Source organism: Nothobranchius furzeri, chromosome 19 (genome assembly GCF_043380555.1).
Source record: "Nothobranchius furzeri strain GRZ-AD chromosome 19, NfurGRZ-RIMD1, whole genome shotgun sequence".
Lineage (NCBI taxonomy): Eukaryota > Metazoa > Chordata > Actinopteri > Cyprinodontiformes > Nothobranchiidae > Nothobranchius > Nothobranchius furzeri.
The window spans coordinates 7,577,867-7,589,961 of NC_091759.1; the positions used below are offsets into that span (position 1 = coordinate 7,577,867).

The 12,095-nt window shown below is 41.4% G+C and overlaps 1 protein-coding gene across 3 annotated transcripts in view; it reads left to right on the top strand.

The window, feature by feature from the left end:
* Positions 1-12,095, top strand: part of rbms3 (RNA binding motif, single stranded interacting protein) — a 473,759-nt gene that overhangs the window by 246,476 nt on the left and 215,188 nt on the right. For all 3 annotated transcript variants that reach the window (XM_054745076.2, XM_015973526.3, XM_015973527.3), the window contains one exon: positions 6,281-6,339. In XM_054745076.2, the coding sequence (XP_054601051.2) occupies positions 6,281-6,339 (59 nt within the window). The remainder of the gene's footprint in view (positions 1-6,280; positions 6,340-12,095) is intronic.

The window sequence follows — 12,095 nt, forward strand, 5'->3', positions numbered from 1 at the left end:
CAGTGAGCATAATTCGGACCTGATAGATATCGGACTTGTTGCTTTTTGTGTAGCTCCTTAGTAGCTCAAACTGAATTTTAAGACTCCACATCTGTTTGCAATAGCTGGTGTTGCATTGACTCCTTCAAATAGTGCCCCCTTCCTTATGTCTACTACAGCCTCGTAGAGGCACCAGCGTTGGGTCAGAATAACTTGGGGTAGATTATTGTCCTCCGTAATCACGATAGTGTTATGCTGTGTGGTGATGCAAAAGCCTCCAGCAAGAAGGATGCCGGTTCAAAACCCAGCTTTAGCTTTTCTGTGTGGAGTTGGCATGTTGGTTTCTGAGGGTGTCTCTGTTATAAACAGGTGATTCATACAGGTTGTCCCTCTCTTCTAACCCGATGACTGCAGGAGTTAGGCACCAGCTATCCACCACCCTGATGATGAATAAGTGATGATGACGACCACAAGCTAAATCCATTCCCGCCCTCTACGACTGTCAAAAACCATGTGGACATTAAAATAGAGCTTTTTGGCGACATTGAACACACTGTGGTTCCAGCCATGTTGATTAGTTCATTAGTTGTGATTTAGGGTTGCGTTGCTGCCAGTGGCATGAGGAGAAATAGACTCAGTAAAAGTAACACCCGACTCGAATGCTTGTGCTTTTCTGACATAAACAGGAGAGCAAAACTGAGGAGTTAAAGGATTTTTGTGTAAAACGTGAAAGAAATTTACTCTTTACTTCATTTCACTCAACATTTTGATTGGTTTAGCAAAATCTCCTCGTTGTATACTAAATCAGTGTTTTTCTTTGTTTAGTCAGGCTTTAAGTGTATTTTATTGTGTTCACATTTGAAATAAACTCATCAGCATTTACTATGTCGTACACAGCACTGGCATAAAAAGGCCCTTTTGTGCATTTGTAAGCTGTCAGACCTTTAGAAATTGTCCAATGACTCTCCAAAATGTCAAAGGCTTGCTCAGTCATTTGAAGTCAGCCATACACATAATGTTATTAACCTCAAGTGATTCCTCTTTCCAATGGGTTGTGACATTTGTGCAACTCTGAAAAGTCCTCGTTGCAAGTAAATTGCATCGAATGTGGAAAATGGGGCATCTGCTTTAACTACCGGATGGAGATCTGAGTGGGCGACGGTGGCAGAGGAGTTAAGTGTCCGCCCCGCATTTGGAAGGTTGTAGGTTCGAGTCCCACTCAGTCAGTCTCTGTGGTTGTGTCCTAGTGCAAGACACTTAACTTGCCTTTCCTGCTGCTGGTGGTCAGCGGGATCGTTGGCACCAGTGTAAGGTTGCCTTGTTTCTGTCCCAGGGCAGCTGTGGCTACATTGTAGCTCATCACCACCAGTGTGTGAATGTGTGTGTGTGCATGAGTGAATGACTGATTGTTTGTAAAGCACCTAGAACTCCAGAAGGCTCTATGTCCAAAACTGGCCATTTACCATGCTGAGTAAATGTAGTTCTGCTTCATGTAGGCTTCACCCACAGACATATATGTAGCCGCAACGTGGCTGGCGCCATAGATATGTATATAAACACTAGATGACTCATCCCCGCTGTTCACCAATGGGATGCAATGCAGTAACATGGCGACCATCTTACCTCAGACAGATGCCCCCTCTCTTGACATTGGGGTGTATGGTGCATGTACTTTTTAAATAACTCTAACTTGCTCAATTTTCAACCGGTTTTAAAAAGGTTTGATTTGTTATAAACCCCAGAGATGTGTCTATGAAATAGGATGGGTATGGCCCCAAAATTCATGTTATTTCACTCCACAAAGCATTTAATCTTTCATAGATAACACATTTAATTGTAAGCTACAGTAACTTAAAGTACACAGCCTATTATTATATTGTATAGATCTATCTATATCTATCTATCTATCTATCTATCTATCTATCTATCTATCTATAAATATATATATATATATATATACATATCTATATATATATAGATATATATATATATATAGATATGTATATCTATATATATATATATATATATATATATATATATATATATTCCTGGTTTGTGAAATAAGATTTGTTTAGAGATGAGATTTCAAGGTTCTTTTGAGGTAAAGCCCACATTAACAGAACACAGATACAAAATGTGCACCCCAACAAATATACAAACAACACCCAAATCACATCTGTCAGCCAGAACGTCCCGCCAGCAATAAAATTTCACCCAGCAAATTATTTTGTATTTTCACAATTTCTTAACTTTTGTTTTCTTATTTATTGACTTTCATTTATTAATTATAAGCTCTTTGGAAATGCTTTCTGAAAAAGTTAGGAAATAATCAAAAGATAGATTAGGTTAATAAATAAGATGGATTACAGTAATAAATCAGATAGATGGATAATGGATTGATCTTGTGAAGGAGATTTTCAACATTCGTAAAACCAGATAAACAATGTATAGAAGGAGGTAGCAGCAGCAATGGAACAACAGTTTCAAATTATTTTATTCACATAAAAACAATTAACAGACTGAAAAATGTACAAGTAAAGGTTTTCTTTGCAACAGTTACAGATGAAAGGTGATCCCACGTTGTCTCAGTTTGTCACAGCGGAGATTCGAGCATCTGTAGGCTGCACGTCAGTCAGCCATGTTGACCCTCAAGCTTCACAATTAATAAAAAGTGTATTTCTGCTAACATAAATCCAGAAATGTCCTGTTTTAATATGTCCCAATATATGTTTTGTGTAACAAACCAAGATGCTTAAAAATCACGGGCAATTTAGTATTAATTTATTCAAAATAAAATGAGCGACTCCCACTGAGGTAAACACTCAACTTTGTTTAGCTAAGCAGTGCACCCACTGTATCCCTCGTCATCTCTAAGCCAAGTTAGACAGCTAATAAATACAAAAACATTCACAAACACAGCCATTTACACAACTATTGAGCTGTTGTAAAGTTGTTATTGGTTTTGTAGAACCACATAAAATATAGATGGTGGTCTCAACCTGAAAAACATGCAGACAGCCTAGGTGGGACACATGGTTCACAATTAAGCCACTTTCAAAAGCAAAAGCGTTACTTTCAACATGTGCAAGTATGTCGTCTCAAGCCCATGTGTTCTAAGGTTTGTACCAAGGCAAACCGCTTGTAAATCCATTAATATTTCATCGAGTCAAGGTTGTTTTTGTTTAAGATGATCACTCACCTTTCAGCTGCTACCATTGAGAGTGGAGGGATCTGTTGTCTGAGGTAAGATGGCCGCCGTTTAGTTACGCCATCGACTCCCACTTTCGCCATCTAATGTTATATATATATATATATATATATATATATATATATATATATATATATATATATATATATATTATATATAGCTGGCGCTGCCTATTGGAGCTGGAATAGTAGTGACCCGCTATTTTGGATGGGTCATTATTCAGCCCCAATGCATTAATTTCTACTGAGGAAGGTGTTTACCCAACTAAAAACATATATTATTATGCGTTTTCACAAAATCAGACACATGGTATGGTATTATAATTAAAATATAAATATAATAAAATACAATAAATAAAAATATAAAATCCCAACAGGTAGGCCAAAAGTCAACAGTAATCCCACGTGATCTATTTTCAATAATGCACTGGTTGTTGCAACTGTAGGCTGTACAAAAATGGGATGAGTTGCTCTTTTTGCGTTGGGTTTGGAGAGTGAGGCACCCAGAAGAAGAAGAAGAAAATATCATTTCTATAGCACCTCTCAAGATAAAAATCACGAGGCGCTTCACAAAAACAGCAAATGTAAAAATATAAAAAAGAATTTAGAAAATGGTTAAAAATATATTTAAAATGAGCAAAAAATAGACAATTGTGATTTTAAAAAGTGTTGAGAAAGAGAGAGAGTGAATAGGAAAGAGGGAAATCAGTGGATCCTGAGGAAGGTGGAATAGGTGGGGAGAGCAGAATAAAGACTGTACAGGACAAATGTGTTTCACACATTTGTCCTGTACCAGAATGTTTCATCTATCTTGTCATTTCTATTTTGTAATTTGTATTTTGTAATTTGAATTGCTTTTATTGTTGATTTATTCAATATATTTACCTACAACTGTACCATGTTCAGCGCTTTGGGCTTCCTGACAGGGTTGCGGAAGGCGCTTTATAAAGCTTTGATTGATTGATTGATTGATTGATTGATTGATTGATTGATTGATTAAAGAGAGAGTGGTGAAGAAGGTCATACAAAAGCCAGCTTGAACAAGTGAGTCTTCAGCTGCTTTTTGAAGGAGACCACGGAGTCCACTGATCTCGGACTCAGGGGGAGAGAGCTCCAGAGTCTGGGGGCCACAGCAGCAAAATGATCTGTCACCTTTGACCTTTAGCCTGGTGCTGCACAACCAGTAGGCTTTGATCACTGGACCTCAGGGACCTATTGGGGGTGTAGGGACTAAGAGGACCAATATAAGATGGTGCTTGACAATGTAAGGCCCTATAGACCAGAACCAGGATCTTGAAATGAACCCTGAAGTTGACTGGCAGCCAATGAAGCTGAAGGAGAAGCGGGGTGATGTGGGTGTGTTTGGAGGACTTGGTCAGATGCAGAGCACAGGCATTCTGAACCACCTGTAGACGGTTCAGGGAGGTTCTGCTCAGACACGTGAAAAGAGAGTTACAGTAGTCTAAGCATGAGAAGATGAAGGTGTGGATAACTGTCTCAAGTTCAGAGCGGGACAGAATGGGACTCAGCTTAGCAATGTTCCTGAGATGGAAGAAGGAAGAGCGAACAAGAGAACTGACATGAGAATCCAGGGTGAGAGCTGGGTCAAAGGTCACGCCAAGATTCCTGACAGAAGGTTTGGTGTGAGAAGCAAGCTGACCAAGAGTCTCTGACTTTGGGAACCAGCTTGTCTGGGGCACAGATGAGGATCTCAGTCTTACCTTCATTCAGCTGTAGAAAGCTCCCTGCCATCCAGGTTTTGACAGAGTCTAAGCAGGTGTGTAACAGCTGCAGCTTAGACATCTCATGGGGCTTAAAGGAGATGTACAGTTGGATGTCATCTGCATAACGATGGTAGGAGATTCCTTTAAAGGAGCTCAGGATGTGCTGAAGAGGAAGCAGATAGAGGAGGAAGAGCAGAGGCCCCAGCACAGAACCTTGTGGGACACCATGGGTCAGGGAGGTGGTGGAGGACCTAAAGTTGGAGACGGCCGCAGAAAAGGAGCGCTCAGAAAGATAAGAGGAGAACCACTCCAGAGCAGTTACTGCTAGGCCTACCCAGTCTCTCAGCCTCTCCAGTAGCAGGTGATGTTCAACAGTGTCAACGGCTGCAGTCAGGTCCAGCAGGAACAGAACATAACAGTCCCCTGCATCACTGTGAGTCAGAAGGTCATTAGAGAATTAAATCATTGAGCAGGAAGGACTTATTGTTAACAGAGCGGGTATTTAATAGAGCCATGCTGAGTGAGGTGGAAGAATCAGAAACTACAGAAACAGCTGGAGTTAGTGGAGTAAATTAGCGGGGTTAGATCCACGGTGTTTATAAAAACCACGTAGGGAGGGAACAGGAGGAGAAACCACTGAGGAATGAGGATAAACTGACCTTAAAACACTTGGACGGAGAAACCGCGCCGCAACGCGGCCTGGCGGGAATGCGGAAGTGGTGCTCAAGTCGCCAAACAAAGGACAAGAAGCTAGAAGATCGCGCCGATGTTTACTAGATAAACCACGCTTTAAGAGAAGTCTTATTCTCACCTGGATTCCTGCTCATTTACCTCTTTTCTTCCGACCTTTTCCCGGGATCGGATAAACATCGCTGGAGGCGCCCTGGTTGGAATCATGGTTTGGCTCCAGGCCAGTGCGCCACTCAGATAAACATACAGGGAGGTATGTCCTTGGTGCATCTTGGGCGATCGTGAACAAACGGAAGGACAAAAGAGTCTAGCAATCATAGGAGATGGTAGCAGGGACACTACTGAAGAGGATCGCAGACAGGAGCAAGGTGGAAAGAGGAGGTTAGTGGAGAAAGGTTTGAAAAAGTGGCCGGTGACTGCGGCTAAGCTAAGCACAGGCGCCATCTTGTTACCGACCGGAAGCGGAAGATGAGGTGTGTCGCGGCGACGCTGCTATGTACTCCAGTGCCCAATGGGTCGTCTACATATTCATGTCTTTGGGCTTCAGTCTTTAATGGCCACAATTGGGTAATTCCTCCCTGAATGAGCCGATCACTGAAGAGGAATTACCCAAAGGGTGAAACATATACTCATAGAATTTGGGGTTATGATATGTAACCATTGTTTCTTTGTCTTTACAGGTATGGAAAAATAGTGTCAACCAAGGCCATTCTGGATAAGAACACCAATCAATGCAAAGGTAAGTTGTTTTGGTTGTAGCCTTTGGCTGTCTGCTCACAGGAACAGGAGTCAAAGCCTCTGTGTACATTTCAAATTCAGCCCAGCAGGCTGTGAGCTGCAAGTCAGTCATTTAAGAAGTCAGTGGCCTAACGCCACACGAAAGAGTCATGAAAACAACCTTATCTGGGATGGTGCTGTTTTGCTTCACAGGCAGCTTGGCCTATGTCCTCCACTGTGTCCTTTTTAATCTCATGGACGACCGTTTCTGGTTTGTCTGAGACCATTCCTGAGAACACACCATGCACTCCATAACACACCTGAAAACATTTTTGACTAATTAGAGACCTAACAAGCTGAATAGGATTAGATAAACTTCACTTCCTGTCAGAATGGGATTTATCCTCTTAGTGTCGGGGCCACATTCACACACTTTGTGAAGCAATCAGTTGGTAATGATAAAGATCAGCAAAGTCTTTACTGTGAATGATGAAGAATTAGTCAATGGAATAAAGAAAAACAGCTCACTGCTTGCCCTGAGGTGTCTGGCAGCACTGTATACCGTCTATAGAAGTCCCATCATTAGTTTTAATTGCTTTTTGTAGTTTCCCTGTCTGAAGCATGGACTTAATTTTTTTTTGGGGGGGGGGGGACAGGGGGCCATGTCCCCCCACTTTTTCCAAAGTCAAGTTTTGACCCCTGCACTTTTTACCATCCAAAAACAATATTACGCTGTATTAAAATGACACTGTATTCTGCTTGGTCCTAGAGTTCAACCAACCGTTTGTGTTGAAGTCTGTTTCCCATTAGAGCATACTGTAAAGATACCCCCCCCCCCCCCCCGTGTCCCCCCCCCCCCCATTTCTAAAGTGAAAATTACGTCCATGGTCTGAAGTGTGGACGTTCAAGGTGAAGCCGTCCTCTTAACCATACTGCAAACTAGCGTCAACTTTGCCAAGCATTCTCAGGGTCAAAATGATGAACTAAACTTTGACAAATCTCCATTTTGAGTCGATAATAACAGATGGAGATGCTCGTTGTTGGGGTGTTGATGTGAAAGGAGATGCCAAACCTCTTTGAAACTCTGCATTTAACGAAATGAAGAAATTGCATTTTTATGGCTCCTCATGTCCAGCTGATTTTAGTTATGCACTTCAAAACACAAGTTTAGTGCTTTGTGGTGTAGGACACAAGATTTCCCATGACTCATTACTTTGGTATGCAGCTCTGCTGAGATGCCAAGAAGCAAATATAAGCAAATGCTGCTTTATGAGTGGAAAGATGGAGGTGGATGGAGGCAAGATGTGTTCAAAACCAAAAAGAGAATTTAAGGTGAAGGGATTTACAACCTCAAAGGAAAATCACAGTTCTTTTGTGTTTGGAAGACGGGATGACGTCAGGAATTACACAAAAATATTAATCATGCAGATTTTTTTTACTTTTTTGTTTTTCTCTCAAATATAAAAGTGAACAGGTGTCACAGCTTATTAAAAATGTTGTAAATAATTCATGTCATTGTTCCTGAACCAAAACAAAATCCAGCCAACACCTGTTTAAATATGACAGGCTGGTGGCTCATCACTATCAGCCCACCATCAAAGAACCATCCCTGTCCTGCAGGTTACCTCTGTCTCCATCCTCTTGTGTTATTTCTTTGATGTTCAACTCTGCCAGAACAGAGACAAAGAGGTCAGGACCATGCACAGGAGTTAAGTGATCGCCCCATAGGTTGCAGGTTCGAGCCCCGCTTAGTCTGTCGCTGCCGTTGTGTCCTTGGGCAAGACAACCCACGTTGCCTGCTGGTGGTGGTCGGAGGGACCGGTGGCGCCAGTGCTCCGCAGCCTCGCCTCTGTCAGTGCGCTCCAGGGCAGCTGTGGCTACATCGTAGCTCATCCCCACCAGTGTGTGAATGTGTGTGTGAATGGATGAGTGACTGATTGTGTTGTAAAGCGCCTTGAGGGGTTCCAGGACTCTAGAAGGCGCTATATCAAATACAGGCTATTTACCATTTATCTGAGTACATGTTCTTCTCATCCGTTCTCCTTGATTTTGTTATTTTAGAAGCGTTTTACATGTCTTGACCATGTCAAACAATAAATACTGTATTTATCTCTATTACTAAAAGAGAAAAACATTTTTATACACAATAACATTTGACTGTAGAATATTTCCGGATACAAACCCAATTATGTTTGACCCTATGAGTGTAGGAAGCTCAGGTTCTGTGTCAGCAAAAATTAACTCAAACCATTACCCATCCACCACCGTGCATGGCAGTTACAGGTGCAGAGACGATGTTCTGAAACATAAGATTGCGTGTTTTGGGTGTTTATTGTTGTATGCGGTGCTTTGGGTGCCAACTGTTCGCCGTCGGGGGGTGGTTTACAAGGATTCACATCATCTGTCTATCAGCAGTTAAGAGTTACAGCTACATGTCACAAGTGTCTCCCAGAAACCATTAGTTATAATTAATGTAAAATTATTTAAGTTCCATCTAGGGTCTGTCAGTTATTAATACTAATATTACCAGTTATTGTATTTTGCTAAGCAAAAGTAAACTATCATGTTAAGCTTACTTCATGATCTAGTTGCATCCACTAAACAGAGGATTATGTTCATGTGGGTCATCAGCATGAAGATATTAAAGTTATGAAAGCAAACATGGCTAGAATCAGTTTTACCTGTAATCTTGTTATTATTCGTTATGTGCTGCTGTAATGAGTGAATGTCCCCACTGTGGGATTAATAATCTATTCTGTTCTATTCAATACATTTTTATCAGCCAGTAGGAAAAAATACGTTTCAGGTATTTTGACATTTCCGGGCTTCCGTACGTCTAACCTGGTTATGGAGGAAGGATTTGTCTCCTAAATGGAAAAAAAACACACCCTAATCTTTTAATTCACCGCCTAGCCAACTAATGTAGGAGAGGGGACGTGTGAGTGAGTCACCACGGTAGAAAGCACAGCTTGCTGTGAGCGAGTGTAGCGAGCGGTCTGTGGCTGATGAGTGAAAACAAAAGACAAAACGCATTCTGGACTGAAGCTCCGTCTAAACCGGCTGGCGATGTGGCTGCATTTCTAAATAAAAGCACGTCATTTTGGCAGCTCACGGTCCTGGGAGAGACAACCGGGCCTGCCCGTCCCATCCACCGTAGGTGAAGCTCACGGCTCCGGTCACCTCACAGCTAGAGTGGAGAGAAGCACATGGGCTTGGATTATACAGATGGGATTGTATGTGAAATAACGCCAGTTAGATGATTACCTCAGTTTTGTTTGTGTGCATGTTGTCCAACAGCTGACACTATAATTAATATAATCTGTTTTTTTTTCTTCATAAACCTGACTGCTTGGTGCCCCTCTGGCCACACGGTGCCCTGTGCACTGTGCGTGATGCGCGCTTGGCTCTTTGGCACACTGGGAAAAACCGGCAGTACTGGTTTTTCAAAGTTAAATAAAGTTTCGTTATATTTTACACTTTGATTATGGTTAGTATACATGCACAAATATAGACATATATGTCTCATATTTACGTTGTTTTAATGTATATCCCAAAAATTAATTCTTAAGGAACGTTGTTTGAACTTTTATTTATTTATTTATTTATTTTTATCCTTCTGAAGGTGTGGCGGCTTTTAGCCACGGTAAAATACATGTAGCGTAAACCCTGATTATAGTTTTCAACTTATGAAAACCCCAAACTCAAAATCTCAGACAATTACACAATTGTTAAAAGGTTCAATATTCAAGACTTAAAATGTCACACTCCAATCAGCTAAGCCAAGCAACTGCAAAGGGTTCCTAAGCCTTTAAATGGTATCTCGGTCTAAGTTGAATTTCTCAGTGCGTTTACATGTGCAACTAAGTTGGTCTAGGTTGATCCGAAGTAATGAACGAGGAGTCTTTATCCTAGTTTACATGTACGTTAGAAATCCAAACTCTCAAATGAAGTTCTTTCCGCGCCGGTGCAGTAGGTGGCAGCATGCGCCCTTTTGTGTCGGCATTCTTTTGGTTAGTTCATAGCAACACAGATAGTAAACAAACACTGGCAGGAGTGAAACTGACGCTTTTGGGCACAGCTTATTTGGTATGGGCTGTACTGTTTGATGGTTTACACGTGTTACTTTGTAGAGATGATATTATCCGAAACCTGCTTCCACGGTCTCGTCACTCCCGGATGTTACCGGTATCAGCTCGACTGATCCGTTTACATGCAGAGGAAGTCGGGTTCCTACCACATTATCTAGGTGCTTCAGCTGGATTAGAACCAGTTCATCTTCAGCAGGAATAACGCGTTTACACGCATGTAAAATAACCGACGTTAGTTTATTTAGGGCACAAGTGTCGAACTCCGGTTCTCGAGGGCCGCTATCCCACATGTTTTAACGTTTTCCATGTTAACACACCTGATTTCAACCAGCAGGTGATTAACAGGCTTCTGGAGAGCTTGATGAGCTGCTGGACAGCTGAATCAACTGTGTTGGAACAGGGAAAAAAACAAAATGATGCAGGATACCGGCCCTCGAGGACTGGAGTTTGACACCCCTGTGGGCAACAGTTCGATTTTCTAATTCTCATGTAAACACACTGACTGACATAAATGAACATTGGTGATTAGTTGAGATTTAACGTGCTATTTGAAGAATCTGGATTATTCAATTAGCAAGCGAACTATTTCGATTTTTTTGCAATTTTCCTGAACATTGCGTATTCTGACCTTCTACTTGCTCTCTGTGCAATAGTCGACTCAAAATTGTTTGCAGATATCCTTAGAAGTCTTAAAATGTTGCTTTTGTTTTAACAGTGTGGCAACGAAACCTAAATTCTTCAGACCATTTCTGCTTTTCCAAAGGTGCTCATACTCTCCAACTGTAAAACAAACAATCCAACGTATTGCCATTGCATCAGCCTTTAAAGGTGTGGTTGACTGAAAAACCTTTATTTAACTTATTATTTCTTATTATTATCGGTTTTTCATGCAGGCCGAACTTGAAAATAGTCTCCTACGTGTATCTACTGCATTAGCTTGTGATAGAAAATAGATGGTAAAACTAAAGCCTGACAGATCTATGTCACACTGAATTTGCATTCATGACTCCACCCATCTTGGCTCGCGCCTGCCCACAGGGAGGCTTTTAAAATTTATATTGACAATAACTTTGCAACATGGCTGAATGTTAGCCAATCAGAAGTGACGACTCATAAGGCATTGATTTACACTAGAGAACACTGCTAATGTATTGAATAAACAAGTAAATCTCACTTTTAACTCATTCGCTGCCAACCGTTTCCTGATCGCTAAAGGCCTTCGCTGTCAGCGTTTCTCGCTTTTGAACGTTGCGCGCTAGGATTATGTTGACGCCAAAACTAACAAAACAAAGCGGAGACTCACCTCTTATTTAAGGAAGAATCCGCGCATTTCGAGCGTTATCCGTTCTTTCATAATCTGTTGTTGAATTGTGATCGGCAGGCGCTTTTCTGGTTCGCACCTCATTTTTTTTACAGCAGCGGCCCAAAACGATCTCCTAACACATGGATTTTCTGCTTCCTGATCATGTGACATGTGATGTATGCGGATGAAGATCGGCTTTAGGGCTGAGATGTTTGATCTCACTGTGCGGGGGCTCGTTCCGACGCTCACACAGTAAAAAAAATGCAAATGACGACTTTAGTCGTCATTTGCAGTGAATGAGTTAAACTATATGTTCATATAGAGACGAGCTGATTACATGTTTGCAAAATATGCAGCTTTCACCTCGTCCTTGCATTTAACTTAGTA